Consider the following 16001-nt stretch of genomic DNA (forward strand, 5'->3'; position numbering starts at 1 on the left):
TTATATTTAATTTAATTGTAAGTTTTAAAATCTTTTTTTTAATTAATTTCATTACATGTCAAAGTAATGTAATCTTGTTTACTTGATTTGGCATTTTTTTCTTCAGTTTGACCCAACTCTTTTCATATACACCTAATAATAGAAACAATGTTTCTATTTTTGACTTAGTTCCCGACCTTGATTCAGAAATCACTGAGACAAGTAAACAAGATCTAGTTTTATTTTATTCTTAAAGTAAAATGATTGGTTTTTATCAAGGTCATACTGGGAGTACATGACTCTAGATTGTAAACAGCCTACATTTCGCAATTCTGGGTTTTCCATAATTGCACAGTTGTTAGATTTCTTAAAACTAAGTTCTTATTTTTTCATTTTTTTTACATTGTCCAAGAAAATAAATTGTCAAAATTTTTCAAAGCTTGTTGTTTTCACTCTTTCTTTTTTCTTTTGTTACTGTTTATTAGTGCCTAAACAATTAACATAAGAATGTATTATTAAATGGAAAGAATAAGTCTCAAAAAGTAAAGTTTCTAATACTGGTGAAAAAAAAATAGATAATCAATTTATATATATATATATATATATACATGTATATGAATTTTCAAACAGCAGCAGTTTCATAACAGCTTTGCAAAAATATTATCAGTTACTTTGTTCATTTATTTGCTTGTTAGCTTTCAGACAATGGCTTATATGCACAATTCTGGAACAGGTTTACACTGTTGATTTTAATCAAGAAATAAATGCCCTCTTTGGAATACATTAGATGACAACTTTGCACATATCAGGCACTTTGATGCTCAAATTAATCATGTGTCATCAAGTCATACTGGTAAAAAAATCATCAGTATGGCATACATCCAACCAGTCATAGATGACTGATACAGTAAAACCTGTCATGAGCGACCTCTGCTATGAGCGACCACCTGTCATGTCCGACCGCAATCGTAAAGCACGGATCGATTTTACTATATAAACGCTCTGTTATGAACGACCACCTGCTGAACGCGACCAGCGACCGCGATTTCTTGGCAAAATATGCATTTTGACACTGCTATGAACGACCGCATCGCCAAAAAATCAAAACAGATTGACACCACTGACCTTAACTTAATCCTTTGTAAACATTAGAGCTCGGGATAAATGTAGTATGCAAACAAAGTGCACATTAAATAACACTATAGTTGAACAACCATATATCGGGATAAACACCTCTAACCATCATTTAATCCTTTGTAACAAAGACGGCAAAAATAGCAAAGATTGCTCTAATAAAGTATTTAAAAATAATTTGTCTTGCTACAGTACCAGTTTTGTGAAATTTACAACTCCAGCGTACGGTGTCATTTGTAAACTGCAGTAAACCAGACTAAAGTACATGTCACTAACCGCCATTGTAGTGCCGAAGTCATGTGAATAGCCAGTAAGAGTAACATCAAAGGGAGTAATGATGGATATACGCAGTCAATTTAGAGGTTTGTATTTTTTCTTTATCTGTATGAAAACTCACAAAACGCCGGTAGTCCTTATGTCCAAGTGAGAAATCGTTTAAAAGGGCTTCAGTGTTGGTTTGAGTACGTCGTTTGCTTTCAGTTAATCCATAATGCCTGGAGGGTGAATGAGCTCATTGTCTTTAATACTAGTAAGTGAGAATCATTTCCGGATTTTTTTAAAATTATTTTTTATTTCTTTTGTTAGTGTTTCACCAAGCCACAATCTGTTTACGTGGGTGCAGATGGTCGGAATATTTGTTTATCGAGCTATAACGCTGTTGATTTAAATAAATGTACAGTATTGTTTCCTGATGAGTTAATTATGTATTTTGGTTTCATTCATTGGTACATAATATATATTTATTCCACAATTCCCCAAAACCTGATCAAAACCTATAGTCTTTATAACGTCAACACTAATAACAACGGCAGAATCTCCGCGGAAAAAAAGAAAAATTTTAACACTGGAAGAAAGGATTAATGTCATTGAAAGAAATGAAAAAGGTGAGACCACTCGCAAAATAGCAGTCAGGATAAAGCGTCGGTAAAACGCAAGTTCAAAATGTAATCAAAGACAAGAAGTCCATTAGAAACGAATGGCAGAAAGGTGCACAAGCACAGAGGAAATATGCCACGGCACGACGGACAGTTTACGGAGATCTGAACGAGCGAGTATGGGAGTGGTTTTGTGTTGCAAGGAGTAAAAACATACCAGTAAGTGGAAAGTTGATTCAGGAAAAGGCAATAATTGAGATACATCTTCAGACCAAAGAGCTGAGTAAAACATGTCAACAAAGAAGTATAATGGATTTCTTTTAAAAAAACAGTGAATAAGTGTATAAAATAAGATATATACATCATATCTAACTGTTCATTTTTTGTACATATTAATGTGATGTTGAAATATAAATTTTATTCTCGTTGTTTGATAGATGTATATCTTTATTATATAAAGATATTTTGAGAGGAATGCATGCATTATTTAACAAGATTCATGAATAAAGGATATGATACATGTACAGTGAGTATGGGTATTAATTATTTTTCAACAATGCTAACTATTGACCATGAAAACCAGTCCATTTTCACACACCTCTTATGAGAGACCACCTGTCTTGAGAGACCACTTTTGGTTGGCAGAAGGGGCGGTCTCTCATAACAGGTTTTACTGTAACATTAAGAGGGTCCAGTGCCCCACTAGGGTCCTAGCTCTTGAGTGCATACTAGATTCCTAGATTAGATGCTTCATGAATCAACCCAAAACCTTTTATCAGGAGGGTTTATCTACGAAACTGGGGATCACGAGGAAATCGCTAATGTACATTTTAAAGGCGACTTCCTTGCCAAGAAAGGGCAAAGTCTATCACATTTCAGTTCAAGCACTGGCAACAAATTAAACAGTCTGATACTCTTATATCAAGTGTGAGCAAATGTAAACAAGTTGATACAATTAGTTTTAATTACAGTTTGTAATGGTAATTAAAAGCAGCTAAATGTATCACTCTTTTGATACATAGGTACAGCTGCATATTTACAGTCTCCTGCACAATGATGTAAAATTAAGTGCTCTTGTACAAGAAATTCACACACTCCATGGCCCTTTTGGTTGACTGGCATCTTGCCCTTTTCAGATTCTGGCTGAAATATAGACAAACAAGTAGTTCTCCACTTTTTTCTTCTTCTGACAGCAGAGACCAACGTTGTTCGGTCATATTCCATACTGAAGTTTTACGCTGTGTTAACCTCCCCATCAGTTCTGACTTATCGGACACTCGTTAGTAATTAATAAATTTATTTAGACTGATCTTGGTATGTAGATGGAAATTAAAATCCCTCTTCTTTTGACCTATGACATTAAATCCTTCAGAACACTCACTTTTTATTAATAATCCCTAGCAACAGAACAGAACACCTATGTATACATCTATTAATGATCTCATTTTTAAATTGGTGACACGTGTGGAAAGCAGCATCACCGCAAGGCAAAAACAACCACTTAAAACCTTTTAGCAAGAAGTGTATATCACAGAACTGACTAATGCTTGGGACGTAACTACAGTTAGGTCCGACTGTCACGGCAGAATTTCGAGAGACAAAGACAGATGTGTCAGAAATTGAAGATACAAAGAACACTAAATAAATCTTTTTTAAATCTAAACCGTAATCCTATTAATGTGTGTGTGATTTGGATTTTTAACCTAGCTTTACTAATTTTTCAGTCATATCGCTACGATGTCTGCAGTGCGGCAGTTTAGAGCGATGTCTAGGTCTGGGGCATCATGCTGCAGACATGTAGCATGATGTCCCACCCAATCACATTATCCTGACACCAGGCCAACCTGTCCTAACACTAACCTCTCAATGCTGAGCACCAAGCGAGGCAGCTGTTAGTATCATTTTTATAAGTCTTTGATATGACTCAGCTGGGGATTGAACCCACGACCTCCCACAACCAAGGCGGACGCTCTAACCACTAATAACAACAAATGGTATGTATGTACACATTATTATTATTATTATTTAGAATATCTTTACAGCTCATTATAGTTTTGATTTTTTTTAAAAAATGTATCGTTCTTTTGATCTCGAGGTCTTGCATGTCAGACTACACAGTCATACAAAATACTATTTTTAAATGGCATGACTACGAAAATATTAACGAGGGTGTTAAAAAGACGTAAAATATCTCACTTTCAATTTCAATTCTTAGAAAAAGTCTACTCTCGGTTTAGACTGTTGAGGCGTGGTTGATGGTACTATTCCATCACCGAACACATCTTATCCAGCAATAATTTATTTCAAGTAATGAAGAATTCATGCTTTTGTCATAAATATTTACCTTCGGTAAATTTGTCCTGCATATCGGGCATTCAAACTGTTTGTAAAGAGCCCTCATTCTGGTGGAGCATCTAAAGCAGATAGGATGGTCGCATTTGCCAATGGCGAACACCTCTATATGTTCATGGCAAACGAAACACACATTATCAACATTTTCCATCTCTACTCCTCAGTGAAATACAAGTAACGTAAACTTATCGAAATAAATTATTGACTGCTGTCTTCCTCGAACAATAACTGACCAACTATGTTCTATATAAAGCACAGAACAATCTAATTTTATAGCATAATGTGTAAGGTTCCACGTCCTTTACACTTAGTGGTGCAACGATGAGTTTTACGTCATCAGTTGATGTGTATAATGGAAAACGAATTTTTTAAAATCATAATTATTTCATTTGGAAATTTAACATTATTTGAAAAATTACTCCGTATAATTCAAGTAAATCGACAGCTATCAAAGAGTCAAAAAAGAAATTCATTTAATTATGCAAGTACCCTTTTGATGACATCATGATTATTTGCGTATGTAGAGAGATCTTGCAAACATGTCGTCTACTGGCGGAGGAGCCTATGGGGCCGGTATGGCCGGAAAGGCATTTGATCCTATAGAATATATTAAGAAGCCTCAAGTAATTCTACGAATAGCTAGCTGGGTATGCATTTTATTTTGTTTTGGTCATAGTCATGTACGTTTTATATGATTTCTTGATGCAGATTACCCACACTACATGAAATCAGAGATTTCTAATCCAGGATCTAAATATAAGCGATAAAGCAAGTGTCATGTGACAAACAGTCACTTTATCGTATTGTTCATTATATGTAATATTTGCATACTAAAATGTTCGTATTGTTTGATAATATTGACAATTTGAGAATGTGAAACATAGACTTTGCACATTCTCGCTTGCTGTATCACATAATCTACAGTGGGTAACTAGAAATAACGAAATACACTTAAAACCGAAAGATACGTATTTTTTGCCATAATACTCATGAAAATAAATGTATAATGATTTGTATGTGTTTGAATAATCATAAGAAAGCAAATTGAAATTGATTTTCATTACTTTTATAGGAATTATTTACATTTTTCAATTTGTAGCTCCATTTGTGTAATTAAATAACTAATTATTATTATTAAATAACTGTCGTACTTGATTGGATAGATTGTACCGCATATTGTATATCTGTTAGACCTTTATTTACTTGACAACACATAAGTATATGAAATTTCCACGGAAAATATGTAAATACACATTCTGGATTCTGCCAATCATAACCTCACCGGTGTATTTTAAGTTATGACTGATTCATGATTTATCATTCCAATCCAGTAAAATCAAGTTTAAATGAGTGACATTATTACACATATTGCACCAGAAATTGGTGAAATTAAATAATTCTGATCAAAATCGCGTAAGTCAGAGTTTGTTTTCCTTATTATTATTATTCTTATTCTTATTAAAACAATTACAAATTGTGATTATCAGGGTGTACACTAATATATACACGCAAAACATGTAAATAATTGTGTATTTCTGTTTTTGAGCATATTTTGGTATTTCTAGTAACCATCCTACAATGTCAGATGATTTTCTTGATATTTAAGTTGTTATTGTGAAGTTTTGCCTAAATAACGACCTTGTAGCATGTTCTGATGTCAACAAACGTAAGAACTAGAGGTCAAATTTTCAGGAATACTTCCAGCACTTGGCATCACATATTGACGCTTATTCCTACAATTTAAGACTCCCCTGAAATCAGATTAATTCTTTCCTTATATACACCATCTATTATGACTATATTTCACATCATACCACTGCATGACAGATCATACTACTCATTCTGTACCTATTAATGTGACTTAAGTCATTCAATAAGAATTAATTTAATTCTTCTCACATACCACCTGACCAGTCTGTCCAGTGTGAAAAAGGTCAAATCTCATAAACATGTTTACTAAGAATTCTATTATTAGTAATTGTTGAGACATACATAAGCATTTAATTACAGATCCTGTGTAGTCTTGGGTTCTTTATATTCCTAAAACAGACCCTATGTATGTATGCCACCAACTAAAGATAATCAGTACAATTTACAGCCATGATAATCAGTACAATTTACAGCCATGAATAAAAATTAGATAAAAGGATGTGCCAGGAGTTACAAAAAGTACAGCTATACTCAACACTCCCCTCATAAATCTTTCTTTCCTATATTAATCAAACACACAGATGATAATAATAATGAAATTACACATGAAGATGTATATTGAATGTACAGAACTGTATACATAAAAAAGCAATATAAAACTCCTATACCAGTGAAATTGCTTCTGTGACAATTTTCTTTTTGATTGATGTGCCAAATGTCGATATTGTATTCTTGCAACATCAAACTCAATCTCAACAACCTCTGCTATTTATTTATTATTTTGTTGATGAAAGTAGAGGGTTTGTGGTCACTGAATACAATAATCAGAGAAGGAACAGAATTAATATGCTTCAAAGTGTTGTAAAGCCAAGCACTCCTTCTCGATAGTGAAATAATTTTGGTGATTATTTAATTTTTTAGAGAAATAGCACAATGCATGATCCAAGCCTTTTTTGTCTTTCTGAATAGAATACTCCACCAACCCTAACATCACTTGCATCAACAGACATTTTACATGGTTGATTGAAATCTGGAGCTGAAAGAATTGTTGCACTTTTGTGCACCATTAATCTATCGAATGCCTCCTGTCATTGTCATAGCAATACAACTTGGCCTTCTTACTAAATAAATTTCTCAGGTGTTTAACAGTTACGGAAAAATTTGAGCAAAATTTCCAATAATATACAGCCATACCCAAAAATCATTTACTGATAGGCACATGGAATTCAGAGATAGCTTCAACCTTAGCTTATACAGGCTTGACTTTATGTTGTCCCACATTATGTCTTAAAAATGTGACACAAGCTTGGCCAAACTCACTTTTACTTAAATTAATTGTCAAATTTGCCTCACTCAAGCCAGCAAAGAATTTCTGGATATTTTCCAGGAGATCTTTCCAGGAATCACTGTTGATGATAATGTCGTTGCTATATGCATCAAAGTCATCTTTACCAGACATTATCATGTTCATTAAGTGCTGGAATTTAGAGGGAGAATTTTTCATACCAAATGGCATTGCTTTGTATTAAGTTCCTCAGTTGTTGCAAAGGCCAAAATCTCTTGCTCTGTCTGTAAGTGGAATCTGCCAGAATCCTTTTAATGGTCAAACATGAATATATATTTTGCATTTCCAATTTTGTCAATACAGTCATCAGTTCTTGGTGTTGGAAATGAGTCTGTTATGGTGCCACTGTTCACTTTTCTGTAGTCAGTACATACACAGAAGGTTCTCTCTGGTTTCAGCACAAGAAAACATGGCGAACTCCAGTTACTTTTACTTGGTTCATTAAAGTCATTCTCCATATTAAGTTCCCTTTTTCAAACATCCTGCTTGGGAGGATTCATACTGTAAGAGTGCTGATTTACAGGTTAAGAATCTACAATTTCAACATCATGGTAGATTTTGTTTGTTCACCTTAGGAACATCTGGCATCCTTTTACGTGTATATATATATATATATATATATATATATATATATATATATATATATATATATATATATATATATATATATATGGCAAATTTGTTTCTGTTTCAGCCTCCCAGGAGTGTTGATGGTATAATTTAAGTCACTTACTTTCATTTTAACTGCATAGGGACCATAATACCTAGCTTGAAGAGCATTTTGTGGTATGGGCAAGAGAGCCAGAACTTTATCACCATGTTGAAAAGTTCTTTCCTTTCTAGTTTTCTCATACCTTAATTTCATTTGTGATTGGTTAGACTATAGGTTATTTCTTGCCATTTCACAAGCTTTCGATAGTATGTATTTAAAATCTGAGACATAATCAGCTAAATTAATCTCTGATTCTTTTGTTAAGAAGTTTCTCTTTCACCAACTTCAATGGTCCATGAACAGTGTGTCTAAAAAGAAGTTCAAAAGGACTCATTCCTAGTGACTCTTGAACTGACTTCCTAACAGCAAACAAGAATAAGTGAATACCTTCATCCCAATCTGTCTGCTCTGGTTGCCTAGTGGTTAGAGCGTCCGCCTCGAATGAGGGATGTCATGGGTTTGATTCACAGCCCAGTCATACCAGAGACTTAGAAAATGGTATTAACAGTTGCCTCGCTTGGCATTCAGCATTAAGAGGCTAGTGTTAGGATTAGTCAACCTGGTTTCAGGATGTGACTAGGTGGGACATCATGCTACATGACTGCGGCATGATGCCACAGTGCAGACATCGTATCGATATGACTGAAACAATATTAAAGCCATGTTAAAAATCCAAATCACATCACATCACATCACATCATCCCAGTCTTTTCTAGTATAAATGCAATATGATATTATCATGTTCTTTAAACCATTGCTTCCCATACAGAAATCTAACCCTATTACCCGTACCATCCAGATGATGTTCATCGTCACATTCTGGTTCCCAATAATAAACAGAAACCCCATAAATTGTAAGGCAGTTTCATCGTGAGGAAGTTATATTCTTGCAATGCTGGAAGAGTCTCAAAATAAGCTAGTCATTTCCAGCACAAGTTGGAGAATTCAATGTGCTATGTAAGGTCAAGGTTGTTTTCTTACATCACTTATTTTGTGACAATAAAATAAAGCAAATCATGTCTAACCAGTAAGCAGCAATATTACAAGTACATATTAATTATTAAAACCCATTAATTTGCTATAATTTTTAGTAACAAATTTATAAAGTGTGTTGTCATATTAAAAATTAATCCCTGTTTCTAGAAATTTCACCCTTGGTCGTAGTGTGATTCATTGGAAATGAAGATCTGTTTCATTCAAGGACAGACTTTGATACTTCAATTCATTGTCGAAGAATAGCAGTGGTAATGTTTTCTCGACAACAATGAAATTAAACATGAAAGTTCTGAAATTATTAAATATTTGGAGCCTGAAAATATTTGTACCTTAGGTGTTACTAAGTTTAGATTCTTCATGTACAATTAAATTGCTTTCACAAAAACATATTTTCTCAAGTTGTTCATTCACTTGGCCTGTTATCCATACTTGGGTCAGGGGTCATGCTACCAGGCCTGAAAAATGTCAACTTTACCTTCTGTTAGGAAAACTAAAGCGACTTCGCCCTCTGATTTTTCAGATGTAAATGACTGGCTGTATCTTACAATATTTGAGATGCCCTCTCCCTGTAGCCAAGAAGTTCAGGCAGTGTTGTAACCCAAAGCAAAATGTATTTATGCGGTGTTGATACCGATTAGCATACAAACAAACAAACTCTTGCACATTCACAGGCATGTTTTAATAGCTAACCGACCATTAACCCTTTCTGGAGAAAGATATCACTGCTCGATTTCATGACGTTGAGCCTATTGTACCATGATGAAAATATACAAAATTCTATTTGAATTTTAAACATCAATATGTAAATAGTAATTTGTTTTTAAGAGAAAAAAATAATTGGTGAAGAGCAATTTTTAATAAATTTCTTTTTAAAAAAACCATGTTAACGGTCATATTTGCATATTTTCTTAATAAACTCAGTTAACCTAAGTGAACCTGTAATGGCAGACATCGCTGTGTATATGAAATACTACTTCATTAGAATGTCTGTATTCATAAGTAGATTGGGGAAAATATATAATTTAATGAAAACAAAGTTTAAATACAGTGTGATAGAAGATTTAGCCTAAATATTGAATAATGTTGGTCAGAAACATGGGACAATACTATGTTGTAGAATTCGAAAAAATGATGTAACATGAAGGTTGTTTTCTGACATACCATAATTTATTTTTGTGAAAATATGCAAAATATATATAGTAGTGAAGCAAATATTATTTAACTAATGCATATCTTTACTACCAGAATGACTGCTCTGTTGGCCTAGTGGTTAGAGCATCCGCCTCTGATGTGACAGGTCATGGGTTCGATCCCCGGCCAAGTCATACCAAAGACTTACAAAAACAGTACTAACAGCTGCCTCACTTGGCGCTCAGCATTAAGAGGTTAGTGTTAGGACTTGTCGGCCTGGTGTCTGGATAATGTGACTGGGTAGGACATCATGCTTCATGTCTGCGGCATGATGCCCCAGTGCAAGACATCACTGTAAACTGTCACACTGCAGACATCATAGCGATATGACTGAAAAATTGTTAAAGCTATGTTAAAAATTAAAATCACACACACTACCAGTATGTAAACAAATAATAAAACCATAAATATGCAGCCATATTAAAGGATTAAGAAAATCTACCTTTCTAAGAATAGGTGCACTCACATGGCGCAATACGTGTTCTTGAATGTATTTGGTTGGGGAAAAAAGATTCGATCTAGTTACCACCCTGTCAGCCATTTCTGCGTGTTGGGTAATTCTGCGCAACAATATGTCATTTCTGTAAACATTGGATCTTGTGTTATTTTGGGACAAAAATCAATTTTGTATCAAGAAAGAACAATAGTACTTTAATTAAGAATAGTGATATTCATAAATTGTACAATAGTATCCCACATTTCAACTCGAAATGCATATGAAAATTTAATTTATAAATGTCAACATGAAGACTTACTCCATGACCTTTTTGAACCCATGACCCAGAAAATCCTATTTACTATTTACTACGTATCTTTTACAATTAAACAAATAAATTACATTATTTAAAAGATGGAAATGTATACCTTAAAACATTCTGCATCTTAATTCAAGTTTCCAATTTTGAAAGAAGTTGTCACATGTGTACAAAGTTGTCTACTACCGAACTTGTCAACTTACTGCTAGAACGGGATTCTCAAGAAATTCCCCAGCGTATTGTCTGTTTCTAAATTCATTAGTAAATTATCCCTATAAACTAGATGTTGTAAACACATTACATCTTATTCATTGTTGTTTGTCTTCCACATAATAGCTTATTTTTTTATAAAATGTTGAACTTTACTATCTTTTTTACCAGATTGGTTTAGTTTGCTTAATATCTCTTGCCAATTATTGGCATTGTTATGTTGAATTTTGTAAAACGAGCAATAAACCTGACCCAATTACTCAACTGCTGACAGAAACAGTCCAAAATAATGTTTTGTATTTCTGTAGCCCGATGGATAAACATTACATCTTTTAAAAGCTGTGTGCAGATTATTGATTTTTTGTTTTTTTAACAAGCCCGACAGGCACCTCATTTAGAATATAAGATGGACCTGACCAGATTAAAAGAAGGCCCCTGGGTGTTGGGCTAAGAAATATTTTTTAGCACTGTGAAATTAGAACTTTTATCAGATTTGGGAAGGCCATAATGTGTAAATAGCTTAATTAAGGCTTTGCCTATAGTTTTAGGCTTAATATTCCAAGAAAGAATTGCCTCTGGAAACCTTGCCAACTCAAACATTATAGTCGACAAGTATTTGTTTCCTGACTTGGTCTTAGGTAAAGGACCTATACAGTCTACCATTATTCTGCTAAATGGTTTATCAAATGCAGAATTGGTTGTAAATGAGCTTTAAGTAATTTTTTGGTAAGGTTTTCCTGCCATTGACAAGTTCTACAATATTGAGAAACATCACTTTTAATTTTTGGCCAATATAAATTATGTAAGATCTTGTGGTAGGTCTTATTGACTCCTAACTGACCAGCCAAGGGAGTTTCATGGGCTAGACTAAGAATTTCTTGTATATATGTACATCTTAGGAATAACAGTTAATATGTACAGCTTAACAGTTTGATAGCTCACTGATCAGCGGGTACCTCAGGTGGTCTCCATTTTCTCATAAGAACCCTATTTTAAAACAGCAAGTAGGTACCTCTGCAGAATCAGCTTTCCTAATAGTGCTCTGAAACAAACAGGAGATCTAAGGATCATTTTCCTGTTCAACAACAAATGATTATCATTGGTCACGCTGATCAGAATTAAGAGAATGAGTGCTTAAAATAGGATCAAAATGATCAATACCTTTTGATTGATCAGAAACAGATGCAACTATACACGTGTCAGCCAAAGGAATAATATCCTAATCAACTACATTCTCATGAGCTCTTTTTGCCATAGCTCTAGTAACCACACAAACATGGTATAAATCATGGATTTCATTTTCAATAGGATCAACGTTTTGATCCAGACAAGGCTTGTCAGTTACAAGTGGACTAACCACAACGTTATCTCCAGCTATGTCGTTCCCTTTCAGTTAATAAACACCCTCAACAGGCAAAGGGTTCACAGTGCCATTAGTCACTGGTACTGAAACTAAGCCTGATGTTAAATTAACATCATGGAGTGGAATTTGAATATAACCGCACTCTACTCCCTGAACAAGAAGACTTCTCAGACAAAGGCAAAGTACCTGATAATAAAAGACTGAGAAGTTCCTGTGTCCTGTAATATTTTAATAGGGAATGGATTGGCCAATAAGTGACATAGAACCTTTCAACATGAATGGTTCATAAGTCTCCATAATAAAATAAGACGTGGGTTTGTTTAACCCCACAAATGACCTTGGTCTCTGAGAAACAAGAACATTTAGAACAGCTCTGTCTCTATTCTGTTGCTTATTTTTTGAGTTACAGCAATCAGAAATAATGTGCCCTATTTTCTTGCCATAAATGCAATAAGAGATAAGGATTTCTGATCAGTCTTATCAGACATTTGATTCTTATTAGTTGTGCCAGGTTGTTATTTTTAAGTACTTGCTTGAAACTGATTTGGTTTCTTACTATCTGCTGAGAGGAAAACTTAATTGACAAATGAAACTTTGTGAGCCATGGAACATTTGTCAGCTTTATGAGCAACATTTACTATAGTCTCTCACTGTTTGTCTTGTGTTCATCAAGGTAAATGTTGATGTCTATATCAATGCATTTTTTTAACTCCCCGACTAATATGAATTGTCTAAGTTTGTCATAATCTTTAGATGCACACACCACCTGTCAAATAGTTTTTCTTTCTGCCTAGCAAACTCAACATGGGTTTGACCACTTTTATGCAATTCCTAAACCTCTGTTGATACGCCTCAGGTACCAACTCATAATCCTTCAACATACATTCCTTGACAAATGAATAATCAACACTTGCTTCTACTGACAGTGAAGTATAACCTTCATGAGCTTTCCAATAAGTACACTCTGTAACAACAAACTAAAGTGCTGTCATGGCCATTTTAAATTCTCTGCTACTTTTTTTTTCAAAATGAGAAAATTTTGATATTTTGTGCTTTATGCTTGCCAGTTCTAATCCTTTTCATCTAAGTTGAAACTTCCTTTCTTTTCTTTTTATATTTGCAATTTCACTTGCTTCTCTCTCTTCTTTCTATATTTGTCTCTTTCTGGCATTTGTCACTCTCTGTCTTTTTCCTCTTTTTATCCTCCATCCTGTTTATTCTGCATGGCAGCATACTTTAAAATATGATTGCCATAAATAGTTAATTTTGCATGTTGTAGTCATTTTGTAAGATCTCACTCCTGTCCATGTGGGTTGAGTTTCAGCTCGTCCAATATGGGTATGTGAGAAAACTTGCCATTAGCCTCCCATGGGTTGGTAGTACTTCCTGGCAGGTTCCTCCAGCACCAAATATACTGTCCCCCATGCATAACCTATTGTATGCTGAAAAATGGTGTTAAAACACACCAACCTAAATTCCAAATTAATGTGATTAGCAAACAACAATAACTTTTAAAATTGCCACCATGAATTAAAATGTAACAAGAATTATGTAGGTAGCAGATATGAAACTTGTGGTCTAAATGTCAGTGTCAACTGCTCTGGTGGCCTAGTGGTTAGAGTGTCTGCCTCAGAAGTGGGAGGCTATGAGTTCGAACCCAGTCAGAGTCATACAAAAGACTTAAAACAATGGTACTAACAGCTACTTCGCTTGGCGCTCAACATTATGACATTAGTGTTAGGACTGGTCGGCCTCGTGTCAGGATAATGTGACTGGGTGCAGACATCATAGTGATATGACTGAAACATTGTTAAAGCTACGTTAAAAATCCAAATCATATCAACAACTAGCAGCTGCCTCACTTGGCTTTCAGCATGAAGAGGTTAGTGCTAGGACTGGTCGGCCTGGTGTCAGAATAATGTGACTGGGTGGGACATCATGCGACATGTCTGCGATATAACTGAATTTTTTTAAAAGCTATCTTAAAAATCCAAATCACACACACACACTAATGTCAATGTTCAGTCATGCATTGAAACTGCTTTATTGTAGTGAAATACACTGTAATAGGATTGCCAATACTCTTGATGTTTAGTTTCATGTCTGTATCAAGCTATGTTATTTCATTTGTGTTTAATTTATTTCTGAATTACTATTCATTGCTGAATGATAAAATGTGTTTTTTCCAAGCTGTGCCTTTTAGCATAGTAAAATTTGAAAAAGCACATGTGGATGTGTCATTAAAAAGGCACACAAAAACAACTACTCTAAGTCATAAATATGTTTGTTTTTAATGCCCATGCCATGGGGCTTAGTTCTCATTGATCAAGTTTTCTTCATGTTTTAACAGACCTCAGTGCAACAAATATACTAAGGAATTAATTAAAAACAGACTCTATCGTTCTGGGAAGGTGATAACAACTGATTGTCTGATATAAGTGCAATTACTATGTATTTAGAGGCTTTTAAGAATAGAATGAGATTAATGGCAATAAAGATTAGTAATTGGATTACCTAAGCATGGAATAAGGAACCAGGAGTGATATCCTGGTCATTCAGGTGTAAAGACTATTACTGCCTTAAGAAACAAATAATATTTATAGTTGGTAATGAAAAAATAGGTCCACCAGAAAGTGAAAACGGCCTCTTAAATTCTATCCACAGGAATCCTTGGGTTGCTTTTATTGGTAATCTGGAGCAAACATTGAAAATTTAATGAAGAGACACTTATCAATAAGTAGAATAACACACCCATATAAAAAAATGAGCCATTGTGATCTTTATTTGTCACTTCTGTTAAATATAATTTGATTAATACGTGAGTTTCAATTCTTTTATTTTATTCCGACCAGTATCACAAGATTGATCAAGATGATGCATCTCTATGATTAGAACTTCTTGGCCATAAAGTAGGTCTTGTATCAATAACATATTTTACTTCATTTACTATGGTTACTATCTCAGGTAGTGTCGATTATAAAGTAACAAAATTTGATGTTTGGGTACAGCTTTGTGGTCTGTGATATCCTGACCACAAAATTAAGGCTGAGGAGGCTTTCAGCTTGATGCATAGTCAGCTTCCTGGCAAGGGTTGTGGTTGTGCAGAGACCCAGTCGTGGCAATCATCCTGGGGAATGTGCAGCAGACCAACCAGAAACTGACACAAAGGCAGTGGCTTTACAGTTCTGCATCACATTTAAGTGTCCTGTATGCACAACCAGGTTGAGTCCCATAGGTCGGCTAATTGAGGGTTCACCTATAAGTAGTTTCATATGCTGTTGAACTCAATTTTGAAAGTTCTTTTCGGTTTCCCCAGCTCGGTGGGTGGTGATGATCAAGCTTTTACTCATACTTGACGTAGCTTTATTTTTCACAAGACAAGCTACCCTATGTATTGATTTATGGCTTTAATCCCGTTTGCAGCATTAAAATTGTGGTA

At 34.5% G+C, this 16001-nt stretch overlaps 2 protein-coding genes across 2 annotated transcripts in view; one reads left to right on the forward strand and one right to left on the reverse strand.

Annotated features, from left to right (window-relative positions):
- LOC149802700 (E3 ubiquitin-protein ligase ZNF598-like) overlaps window positions 1-4652 on the reverse strand; it is a 37244-nt gene extending 32592 nt beyond the window's left edge. The window contains exon 1 of the mRNA XM_089952086.1: window positions 4333-4652. Within this exon, the coding sequence (XP_089808212.1) occupies window positions 4333-4491 (159 nt within the window). The 5' untranslated portion in view covers window positions 4492-4652. The remainder of the gene's footprint in view (window positions 1-4332) is intronic.
- Window positions 4653-4860: 208 nt separating this feature from the next.
- LOC149802701 (synaptogyrin-2-like) overlaps window positions 4861-16001 on the forward strand; it is a 66685-nt gene continuing 55544 nt past the window's right edge. The window contains exon 1 of the mRNA XM_089952097.1: window positions 4861-4987. Coding sequence (XP_089808223.1) covers window positions 4880-4987 — 108 coding nt within the window. The 5' untranslated portion in view covers window positions 4861-4879. The remainder of the gene's footprint in view (window positions 4988-16001) is intronic.

The sequence above is a fragment of the Sinohyriopsis cumingii genome, chromosome 3 (assembly GCF_028554795.1).
Source record: "Sinohyriopsis cumingii isolate HCF-2022 chromosome 3, ASM2855479v2, whole genome shotgun sequence".
Lineage (NCBI taxonomy): Eukaryota > Metazoa > Mollusca > Bivalvia > Unionida > Unionidae > Sinohyriopsis > Sinohyriopsis cumingii.